Raw genomic sequence first — 12567 nt, forward strand, 5'->3', positions numbered from 1 at the left:
GCTATACAACATCTTTTCGGGCTTGTCACTTATCGGGAATACTAAATGCGTCCCTGGAATAGCCCGCCTTCCCTGAATTTGGTGGATGCACATCCGCACGTCTAGATAAAAGATCTAGACCTAGACCATAAAATATCTAGTCCTGCTCCTACAACTCACTCGCTTGTAAGATTGACTGTATTTTTTGGTATACTTTTGAAATAATATTATGTATTTTATTTGCTATAAATGACCATAAAGTAATTTTAAGTTATAAACAGTATCTTTAATTACTGGGTTTTTATTTACAAATATCTTAATAAAAACAGAACTTTCTTAATTATGAGTTGCTGGACGATATGATAGTATGTCGTCAAAATCATAATGATGATAACGCACAAACAGTTTTTAATAGCCGACGACCTTGGTTTGCAATGCTAAATTTCCTTCAAGACCCCATACACTCAACGTTGTATCAATTTCCTCGGAGACAGGATTTACTTGCACTTGGAGACATATCCATATGAGTTCGTCACTGGAAAGTAATAAGTAATACAGATAATAAAGAATGATGATAAATATAAATGATTTCTTGCTTCGTCGAATCAGTGAATCCATTACTATTTACATACTGCATACTTAATAACTAGCCAAGTGTGAGTCAAACCCGGATAGGCAGGGTCCGTATCACCAATTTTTTTTTATTTTTAGTATTTACTCGTATTGCCTAACTACTATGCTAATACAAACATTTCAAGTTTCTGTTTATTACAGGTCAAGTGAAGACCTGTGACAGACGGGCAAATAAACAGCAATGGAGGCTTAGTAGTAGGGTTTTATCTATTTGTATCCATTAGGTACGGAACCCTAAAGAGCAAAATATAGCTAATCGTGTCGCGTTGCCTCATTTCCTTAAAAATTTCAAGGTAAAATATTATTGATGTTTGTCAACTTCGTGGAAGCTGCGTACCAAATTTGCTATGGTAATGACTGTGACTACATAAAATTTATAATTCATATTAAGAACCTTGGCTAGTCTAATGCATGTTCAATATAATAATGAAAAATTAGCGATATTTACCTTTGAAATTATCTTCATAGTAGTGCATCATTTTCCAAAGTACAGGACCTGAAACTTCAGGTTCGGGGAGCAAACCGCCGTGTCGCTTCCTCAAGGCAACAGGGTCTACATGTTTCAGCAAAGACGCCTGATTGAATCCATGAAAAAATATCCGGGAACGTAGCTTTTCACGCAAGAATGGCTTGAAGATGGCGAATAACATGTTGAATATGTACGGTTGGTTCACTATGTGGACGGCTTTTAGACGAATGGGTATGCAATCCTGAAATATATGACAAAATACATTAGTAGTACATTATGATATGAATGTAGACGTAGTTACAAAAGTTCTCCTTTACATTAGCTCTACCAGTCAGTAAAATTCATTGGCCTCATTTAATAGTAAAGGCCATAATAACCTAACAAAATAGTTTCAATGAAATTTACCCTACTTTTCCCCATCAGAGATTGCCTAGTGGTTAAAACTCGACAACTCAGTCGAGGGGTATAAGGTTCGATTCTCAGACATAATGTCAACAATGATGATGATACAAGAATCAATCACACAAATTATGAATTTTAGGTATTGTTTATATTCTCATGTCTCGGTCAATCCAGATCCATCACTAGTAATGAACTAATTCAATAACATAATATTTTGAATAACAAAAACACACCTGAATCCAATCAACGACCATTTTAGCGAATGCAGGCGTAAACTGCATAACGTGGGTAAAGGACAGCCCTTTCATATCCATAATAACGATAACACCGTTTATCTGGGTGGGCGGTTCCGCCATTGCTGACTCCAGACCCATTTGGACACCTCTGAACACCTCCTTCAAGGGGACCTCACGAGGATTCCAGCGGTCTAAAATGTAATGTTATAATTTGTATATTCTATTATATTTTGGTGTACCATATAAAAATAGCAAACGAGCCACCTGATGTCAAGTAGCTTTGAAGATTCAGTTGCAATTCCTCGCAAAATTATATCCCCCCTACCACACCAGAACACACCCTTCAAACCAGTACACAGCAGCGTTTAACTCTGCCGTTAATAGACAGAAATAGGCGTGACGATGGTGCCGCCGGATTTGAAGCACAGAGGGTTTATCACCTTTATAATAGTAGAAACCAATTGGTAGAAAATGTAGAATATCTTAAACTTATACAAATTCATTACAAATACAAGAGTAAAGTAGTTCAAATGACGTAAATGCTAGTACGTAATGTTGGGTCAACGGCAAATACTTGAGCCACTTGAGCCGCAAAAGTTATATCATGTTGGTGTGGTCGACGATTAAGTTTAAAATAACCAACAAGCTACAATCATATCGTTTACAAGACTACTTAAACTACAGAGTTCTGAGGTCTGCAACCTTGCATCCTTGTTAGGTTCCTCTGAGAACTAATTGGTTCATCAACGTTTTACCACATTCAATTTTTTTCTTTTTTTTGTTTATATAAAGTACCAAGTGAGTAATAGGTACTTTATATTAATTACGATCTAGCCTAATTTAAGACTACATTCAAATAACCAGAAAGCAGTAGCGATTAGCGACTGTAATGCCACCACAGTCAAATCATCTACTCCTAGTATTATTTCAACTTATATCACATTTAAATGTCAACATTATTATCATATGTAACATGCGCTTTAAGCGAAATTTATCATTTTAGTCTATTGAAACATTACACATTTAAGCCCCGGCCCTAGATTAGTAAAGATTACTCACTCCTAACAAGAAAATGTAACCAGTTTTGAGAATTAAAATAGTTGCGTAAAAAAGTTTTGCCACGTCTCCGTGCTAAAATGTCCCTAAAATATTTGAAATAATTATTTATTTATTATGTAAATTACGCATTATTAGTTATTTATTCGTAAATTTTCTCTAAAAATGTTTTTATTTGTCAAGAATTCAAAAAAAGAACTTACTAATGAGCCGTTTGTGGCTTCATTCAATTTCAAGGCGGCGAAGTATCTTAAGTTCATAACTAATCTATGCCCCGAGCGTGTAAGTCAAATTCTTTTCCAAACTGGCGGCTGAGGGACAAGAGTTGCGACCTCACAAACTAGGAGATTGCGTTATGAACTTAGTGCAAACATAACCCTTGACATCCGCTCAGTTTCAAAATTTGTAACACTTGAATGGACTATTATTATTCAACAATTAAATGAAAAGTGTGTATGTGAAACCTAAAAACACCACACATGTTTAAGCCAAATGACTACTGCTTTTTCGTCCAATAATTTACTAAAGACTTATTTATATTACAAGACTTTATATTTAGACCAGAATAAAATCGTTTTTGCGATAATTATGTTACTTCTAAAATACCTAATTGAAAGTCATATCCGCATAGTGTATTTTTTGTTAATACATTGTTTCATGACTTTCTAAGCTTCTATGTATATCGGTGGCACTATGGTTGTATTATTTTTCTATATTAATTAAATACAAAAATGTTATTTAGAAATCAAATTTGCGGCACATAGTACTGAAAAAATCAGGTCCAATCTGCTAATCCTATCTGGGATTGATTACAGATGTCCATGGGCGGCAGTAGCCACTTACCATCAGGTGGACTGCATGCTCGTCTGCTACTCTTATATTATAAAAAAAAATATTATGTTGTAAAAAGTTGTTTATTATATTAATGTTCTAAATACCGTAATAGTATTGTACGTTAGTGTTATCGTACCCAGCAAGGTCCATGAATGTAGTGCAAATAAGAAGCATCTTTCTCTTTAACTACCGTTAGTGACAGTTTGAAAATGGTCAACTCATGAACATTCATTCAGTTTTTACGATAAGCATATCTTCATATTTGGTAATACTAGGTATTTTAAGATGATATTAAATCTATATAAACTATCTATAAACATCAGAGTACCAATATCATTTCTATGCAATAAATATCTAATTATTGAATTGTTCTCGTTGTATAAGCCCAACAAAATAATAGATTACGTAGTTCAGTATTAATTTGAGTTGACTCGTATTCAATTTACTCAACAAAACAAATATTAACTTATTATAATTACCTCCGGACTCGACAACCATGATCCGCCTTCCATGTTGATCCCTCGGTGAAAGTATTGATATAATCGAGTGATCGAACGCCGATCGAACTGAATTTGGCGTCAGGTCTTTACAGTAGTCGTCGTGTTGTCGCCTAAACTTGTAGTAAGCCACTATCTGTAAAGCGCATAAATTATAATTAACTAGCTGACCCGGCTGTGGACACACAGACAGACACACTGTATTGAGTTATACGGGTACATTACATGAACCGTGTCCATATCTGGCAGCCTATCCAGCATGTCACTGATCTAAGGATAAGATTGTGAATATGAATATATTGTGAATATGAATAACATTAGACTTACTCTTTTAAAAGCACTTTCCGCATAAAACTTTGAAGGCCGTAAGAACTTCATTAAGAATTCATCATTGTCGAGAGGAACATGCAGGTTGGTCTCTTCTGTAAAATAAATTTCACGATATTATAAAAACTAATAAAATTGCAATAATACATATATTATGGACTTATGGACGAAGTAACTGAAACGAAATAGTAAATAATTATGTAGTAAGTCACATTATAAAAAGCCTTACAAAAATTTTACGGCGACGTTATATAATCCAATACAATTCAAAAGGTATATCTCATACATACTAAAATCCGTCAAACAACTTAAGCTACAAATGGCTCTAAATAAATACATTTATTTACAAATTTTACAACCCCATTTTAAATAATATATTAATGATATTATTTTTCAATGTATAACACATTTAATGTTTAACTCGAGATGAATACCAATTATATTACTACACGCTTTATACAACAATCAATGTTAATTAATCCTCAATCAAATCAGTCAGTTTTATTTAAACAAGCGAACGTTTTTACCACCACATAAGTTATTTTGCACTTGTTGTAAGCTCTAGCGGCATATGTTTAAAAATAGTAATTATTTCCCTTTCTTGGATAATAACGTTCATTATGACGATATGCTTAACCTTGAAGTGTAATTGTTAATATTCAACTATTCACCTTTTTAAAATATACGCAAAATTAAGATGAAGTGCAATGAACTTTCAAGGTAAGCTTCTATTTAAATACTACACAATATAAAATGTGACAGATAATTTCTATAAATAAAAAAAAAGGATTATTACGTATAATAATTATAGTTTTCAAACTAAAAACCACGCTAAAATCGCACAAGAAAATCATTAATTCTGACTCCCGACGATCCTGATGAGGAGATTGGGATAAAATTATTAAAATCGTGTTCGTGTGATAATAGATTCAAAATTTTAAATTAATCGGACCGTTCAAAGTGGGTGAAAATCGAGTTCAAAAATTCCGTTACATACATACATACAGGTCAAGCTAATAAAAGCGTGGTAAAAAAGTCCTATACGACACATTTATAAAAGACATGCAAACATCGTAATAGTAAATAAATCTACTAGGTTCTTAGATCAAAAAGTGGTTGTTGCATAAGTAAAGAATAAATAACACGAGTATATTATATTTTTATGACTTTTACAACAGGTACAGATTTTAATAGTTTTATTACCTATACAATTAATCTTGTTTACAGCCATATACTACTAATATTAAAACTAGCAATGATTATACTTTTTATTATTATTATACCTATTATCAAAAATATGACGCAATTTCATGTCAATGACAAATTATTGTGACTGTTTTTTACCCACTCACTATCGGTAATTCAGGTGCTTTACAAAATATATTCGATTTTTATAAAATACAGGGCCGAAGGACTTGAAAGTTGATCTTACACGAAAGATAATCCAGTTAATGTGCGCAACACTTATTAATGTTGATTAAACTTTGTTTTTTCCACAATAGTCAATTTAATGTCAAAAAAAAATAACTACAGGTTCTGCGGTTTATGGCTTCAACATATCTACTATAATTATCACGGAAACTAGATTTTCCACTGTGCTCATATTATACATTATTTTGCCTTCTATGTATATTATTCATTTCTTTATTATGGTAACATTTCATTACGTTTAGCTTTAGATTTAATTCATGGGGTGTCCCCTTGAATTATGTGAATGTGTTCTGATCTGGTAGTAGTTTAAGAAAATATTGTAACTGACAATTTGTAAGTGCCGCCGTTGGCCTATACAAAATAAATTTATTTCATTTCATTTCAATTAAATCTTAAATAATATGGTCTAAAGAAAACAACATTTCATACATTTTTGGATAAAGGACAAGGGATTTACAAAATACAATTATATCTGAATACAACCTTTCTAACAGCCTTCGAGGAAAAAGGAGTTGATGTTGCTGCTGACAACAATAATACTAAATTCCACTTATTTAAGTGTTTAAGTATACGAGCCAATGCTTGTAAAGGTCAAAAAGTTTAAAACAACCTGCATGAACTGCTTTCGGAGACAATTCCGGAACCCCCTCTTACCCAAACATTTTTTATAGGCGATCTCGGCGACAAGGATTATGACATAGTCACTACGAGGATATCTACGAGAATAATCTTATTAATATGTATAATCAATAATACTGGACCACGCCTTGCTGTACATTAATGTTACGTTTCCTGAGAAAGCTTCGAAAGAAAAGTATATGAAAACACTACTTAATAAAACATCAATGGTGTGCAAAAATTTCAAGTCAAGCCATCATATACTTTTCAAATTCCGGGAACACTAACACGCAAGCACATTTTTTTATTTATAAAGATTATATTTAGGTACATATAATGGTATATATAGAGCTGTAGAGTGGACATAGTCAAGACTCAAGATCATACGATAACTTTGATTCCGGTTCATATTAGTCGTTCGTAAGGGATCAGGACATATTTCACATAGCCCGTTGCTAATAATCAATTTATCCAATTATTGCTTCAATGTTGTCAAAATTAGATCGATTGGTAAAATCATGCGACGGTCGAATATCTTTTAGATAAGCAGATGCTACTAACATTATCATCCTTCCAACAAGACTTACATCATTACCTATATGCGTTGTTGTCAAGTTGATTGAGTTAATTGTCTAATAAAATGCCTCGGAGATCCCGTTCGACAATAATTACTATGTACTGTGTTCACGAAACCGCCGTCTTCCTCCAGTGCTAGCCAATTAAGCCAGTTCAAATGGTTATGTAGGTATGGTATTTAAATATAGCGAACATATCATTTCATTGCTTCAATCATATGGTGATTTTCTTAAAGATAGACAAAATAATATTTTCCTTTAAATGTAATAAATTTAGTCAAGCCATACCTATCGTTATTATACCTTAAGATAGGTATTGATTAATTTATTATATCCAACTGAAATTAAATATTTTATATTAATTTACGAAACAAAAATATTATCGTATTAACAATAATTTACTTAATTATCTTATTATTATTAGATAAATATTAATTTACTAAAAGTGAAACTATTGAACTCTACTAAAACTGTAAATGAAAGTAATGTTCGTTAGTTTCAAATATTTAAATTCCATTCTTATCATTTGAATCCTGTGTAATAATATATACTTCCAGTAACAAATTCGGCATAAATTAGAATATCATATTTATAATAAATAAATTCTAGTAAATAATTATTAACCACCTTGAAGCAACAGTCGGAGTTCAGCCAATCCATTCTTCACGTTAATCGGAGTCTCTCTCAGTTCCCTCTCAGCTTTTTGTATGTATTCTGGATTGGTGGTCGCAGTCCTTTCCAATCTTATTTTGTGTTCCCCCCAAGCAACAAATGGTACGCCGTCTGTATCGAATTGAAGGTCCATTGTTTTGTTTTTCTGCTAAAAGGTTTCCGATTGAAAAATGAGAATCGGAAAGTGTAACGTGACACACTCGCGAGATAACAATAAATATTAATCTTGATAAATTATTGAGTGACTCATAGAATTAAATAATACTAATCGCCAAACAAGCAGTCGTTATGTTATCTTGTCTTGTATGTTGATAAATTTTGGTGTGTACTGTAATGCCGCCGGCTTGGAGAACGTCTTAGAACCAGATCCGATTAAGATATTTCGTCAAACCCTTCACTGCAATTTTCACTGATTTAGCAACTTGGCACAGATTTCTTTATTCATAATTTCGACACATAGAGAAGTTGTTGAACATTTGTTCAAGATGGTGTATCTATTTATTTGATTATTTTATTTCTCGAAAACCGTAATACCATACTGGTTACTGTATATGAAACTGTAAATTAAGTGACTTAAAAATCTTAATTTAGATTCTCGAACAATTCGTTGTGTCAAGCTTTCTAACAAAAGTGGAGCACGTGAAAGCTGACCACTTCGAATGTACGAACACTTGTGTAGAAGCGCGCGAGTCTCGCAAGACGCCGGACCGACTAGCGACTGGTCGGCGAACGCTCTGCGAGATCTACCACGATACACTGTACCACCTCTAAAGCACGGCACACTACCATTCACTATACTCAGCGGGATAATCGCTTGTCCGCAGTAAAACAACGAATACTCTGTGTCATACAGAGAATACCTTTTTATACCCAAGAAATAAAATTATATGTTATCATTTTAATTGCTCTATCTATAAAAAGTATGTGTATCTTATGCCACCACGAATGAGGAATCATTAAAAAATCTGCTAATGATTTGCAATTATTAATACAAGCTATTTGTCAATACTTTTTGATTTCTCACGTGCTGGTTACTTACCGGTTTCTTAAATATACATATATGTAGGCAAGTATACTGCGATATACCTTAGCATAGATTTTCCTCTTCAAATAAAGGAGGCATGTGGGTATCACACTCGAACAGGTTACTTTAATACCTATTGCTTGGTGGACGCTGTCCTCCATTACCGATTTATACTACAGCCATTAAATAAGTGCAATGATTCTTAAAATAAAAATAAATGCTGTAATTCCTTAATTTAATATTCAGGTCCGGTAATTAGCCAGTTAAAATACGGCTTGCTAAGTACTAATACAAAGCAATTTGGCCGAGGCTGATGCGGTCATATGTGATGTCCTATCAGACGTGCCGGGCATGCGTGCTTGAATTTGAAATATCATAGTGCCTACGTAAATATAGAAATGAATCGCGTCGCCATAGCAAATTGTATAACTACACCTCCTCGCAACAACTTCAGAGCGGACAAGCAGTTTGGCGATAACTAGGTATACATGCCAAAGATTGTTAGGAATCCTCAATGCAAAAGGATTTTAAGTTGAAATCTCTGAAAAAAGCCAATTGGTAACCCTAAAATATTTATTATTTTTGTTTTGATAATAGTATGGCTACATCATTTTGTATCATATAGAACATCCGTATCCTATTGATAAGATTAGATCATAAAAATTAATTATATTTAAATACAATTAATGAGTAAATCGAACTATCTACCTATTATTATTATTACATATGATTGGGGAAAATACCTGACCAATTGCCTGACGGTAAGTGGCCACTGCGGCTATAGACATGAACTCCATTTAGAAGAGGTTCTATCTGAACCCAATCACAGATGCATTGCAACACCTGTACCCTTACCATGAGTTTTTACGTTTTGACAAATATGACTGTTTTGATATTTATTTACGTATTTGCCTATACAATTTTCAATCAGCGCCTCTAGCGGATTGTATCAGAACTATAGTGTCAATAACGTAACATTGTAAACGTCTAAATTGACAAAATGGCGCTTTGTTTTGTCTCTCTTTTTTGCGAACATGTGAGGTAGACAAAAGACTTGAGCACTTACTTATTGTTACGTTTACTCAGTCTACTAAGCAAACGGAACAGAATAATGGATTGAGTAAACGTAACGCAAAATTGTGGGATGTTTTGAAAACTCATGATAATGAGGACTGAGGAATGAGGATAATGAGGACTAAGAAGATCACCTCATGTGTAATTTAGTGTGGTAAGGGAGACATACTTTTCCGGGCGTTCCAGCTTGGTACTCGGGGGTTGCGGCGCATCTGTGGCCGACATCGATCATTACAGATGTCCATGAGCGGCAGTAGCCACTTACCATCAGGTGGATTGCATTTTTTTTTTATAGTTTAACCTAACGATTAGGCAGACGTGCTAACTGATGGAAAGTAGTCAACGCCGCCTATGGATATTTGCATGCTCGTCTGCTTCTCTTATATACAGCCGTTACATATCTGAATTGTAGGCACCACAAATAATAATACTACGTAACTACTACTGTTTTTCTAATGCTATAAAAAAGATAACATAACTCATGTTATCTATTATTTGTGTATGTACGTACGTTATTACTACGTACTCAATTTACATAAATGTACATTTTTCACAAAAAATATAATATGGAAACAATGATAGGTAGGTACTTGTCATGACATCAGGGTTAACACTGCGTCAATGTCTCTATCAATGACGACCTTTTCCAAAATAAAGATATTATTATTATTAATATTAGCTGTGCCCCGCGGATTCACCCGCATTAAAAAGAAATCTTGTGACAATATAAAAAAATCGTCAAGACTAAGTAGCCTATGTTTCTCGTTATTACATCAGCTACCTGCCAATAAAAGTCCCGTCAAAATCGGTCAAGCCGTTTCAGAGATTAGCCAGAACAAACAGACAGACAGACAAAAGTTTTAAAAAATGTTATTTTGGTGTATGTACCGTATGTATATTCATATGCATGTAGCAAAAAGCGGTTATTTCAATATTAAAAACAGACACTCCAATTTTATTTATATATTATGTGTGGATAATGGTTGATTCCATGGCCAAGTTTTAAAGATCAAAACCGATCTCATCTCTACTCGTATGTGTTCTGTTCTGTTTTTCAGGATGTGTTAAAGCAGATATTGAAAAAAATGCGTAGTTAACTTCTCGTAATTAGACATCTCAATTACAGAATACAGCATTCGGTTTTTCTCACTATTAGCATTAGGAAAAAAAAATATTGTAAGAGTTGATTTGATTATAAGAAAATATTGTTGAATATACAAATTAAATATTGGAAGGAGGACTCTATAGGCAGCTTAATAATATCAGAGAGTTTCCCACTAACCAACACTACCGTCGTCATCAACCCATTACTGTCCCACAGCTGGGCACGGGTCTCCTCTCAGAATGAGAAGGATTAGGCCATAGTCCACCGCGCTGGCCATGTGCGTATTAGTAGACTTCACATACCTTTGAGATTTTTTTAAATATAAATCTCTCAGGTATGAAGGTTTCCTCACGATGTTTTCCTTTACCATTTTAAGCAAGTGATTCCCTATTTCTTTACCTGTAATACCTGCAGTATTAGGCGCTGCTGTGTTCCGGTTTGAAGGGTGTGGTAAGCGAGACAGACTTTTCCAAGGCGTTTCAGCTTATTCCTCAGGGGTAGCGGCGCATCTGAGGCCGACCTCAGGTAGGATTATCTAATCCTATCTGGGATTGATTACAGATTTCCACGGGCGGCAGTAGCTACTTGCCATCAGGTGGACTGCATGCTCGTCAGCTACTCCTATATTATAAAAAAGAGATAATTAATTTCTAATACGCATATAACTTTGAACAATCTGAGGTGTGTGTCTAAGATTTGAACCTCGGACCCCTGGTTCGAGAGGCTGAGTTTCTTTAGGTTATGACTACTATACTACCAGCACTAACCAGACAACAAACTCGCAGTGACTCAAACTAATTATGTATTGTAGTGGAGTAATGCTCTCTACCGTGAAATTGCTCTACATTTATGTTAGGCGTTCATATTTTTAAGATCCTTTTATTAGCGTATTATTTAGCGTATAACACTTTTTTATTTCACAACCCATTCCATTTCACACACCTAGGGCCTAAAAGTATATAAATAATATAATAAGTAAATACATAATATGCGACCATTATATTAACAAAATTATGCTGTGGCTGTTTTTATTAGGTGAAAAACATGGCCTTTACGAGTTTTATTAAGCTCTGGAATTCTGTAAATCAGTACTTATATGTTTTTATATATCACCGTGTTGAAGTAAGACGTAAAGAAAACACATATATTTTTATAAATTTATTTATACATCTAACTAATGTCAGATAACGTTATAAATACACTACAAAAATTCAACTTGAGCAACAGTTTATAGCTAGTACTTTGCAATGCGGTAAAATCAGTATTCATTATCATGTTTTTCTTTAACATAGTACATATTTGATTAATTAGTCATTGGCGATACGCCTTCGTTGTACCAACTGCATTATTCTTAGAGACCTATAGGTAGGCACGAGTTGCATATAAATTAGTTTTATAATTCTCTTTATGCAACCGGCTCCATGGGATGCACTTCCTACTTATAAACCATGTTGTATTGTGCGGTAATAAAGTGTTCCGCCCCCACTTCCTTTAAAATTAAATTTGTACATTTCATAAGACTTAATATTATTAACCAACTAATTTTGCAATTTTCTTCATCGTTTAAACAATTTTAATACATTTCAGAAAGTTACCACAAAACGAGCACACAATAACAAAATTAACATAAAACAC

General features: G+C 33.7%; 1 protein-coding gene across 3 annotated transcripts; it reads right to left on the bottom strand.

Moving 5' to 3' along the window:
• Nucleotides 1-264: 264 nt before the first annotated feature.
• Nucleotides 265-8557, bottom strand: LOC140748156 (alpha-tocopherol transfer protein-like). 3 transcript variants are annotated; one of them, XM_073080893.1, is made up of 7 exons: nucleotides 8399-8555; nucleotides 7685-8286; nucleotides 4434-4528; nucleotides 4089-4242; nucleotides 1717-1910; nucleotides 1061-1322; nucleotides 265-514 (listed from the first exon to the last, which is right to left on the bottom strand). In XM_073080893.1, exons 2-7 carry the CDS (start codon nucleotides 7860-7862, stop codon nucleotides 477-479), a joined length of 921 nt encoding a protein of 306 aa, XP_072936994.1. In that variant the 5' UTR covers nucleotides 7863-8286; nucleotides 8399-8555; the 3' UTR covers nucleotides 265-476. The 3 variants fall into 3 exon arrangements, with proteins under 3 accessions (XP_072936994.1, XP_072936995.1, XP_072936993.1); XM_073080894.1 differs by having other exon boundaries at nucleotides 4434-4525; nucleotides 7685-8557; XM_073080892.1 differs by having other exon boundaries at nucleotides 7685-8555.
• Nucleotides 8558-12567: the final 4010 nt, after the last annotated feature.

Source organism: Epargyreus clarus, unplaced genomic scaffold, assembly GCF_041222505.1.
Source record: "Epargyreus clarus isolate Ecla_fem2 unplaced genomic scaffold, WU_Ecla_fem_2.2 ptg000015l, whole genome shotgun sequence".
In the NCBI taxonomy this organism is placed as follows: Eukaryota; Metazoa; Arthropoda; class Insecta; order Lepidoptera; family Hesperiidae; genus Epargyreus; species Epargyreus clarus.

What these genes read in the sequence shown, in the direction of transcription:
- LOC140748156 (XM_073080893.1), bottom strand. Translation starts at nt 7,862, where the DNA reads ATGGACCTTCAATTCGATACAGACGGCGTACCATTTGTTGCTTGGGGG. An exon ending in CATGGTTGTCGAGTCCGGAG is followed by an intron (nt 1,911 to 4,088) that starts GTAATTATAATA and finishes ATTACATTTTAG; the next exon opens with ACCGCTGGAATCCTCGTGAG. An exon ending in TGGTCGTTGATTGGATTCAG is followed by an intron (nt 1,323 to 1,716) that starts GTGTGTTTTTGT and finishes CATATATTTCAG; the next exon opens with GATTGCATACCCATTCGTCT.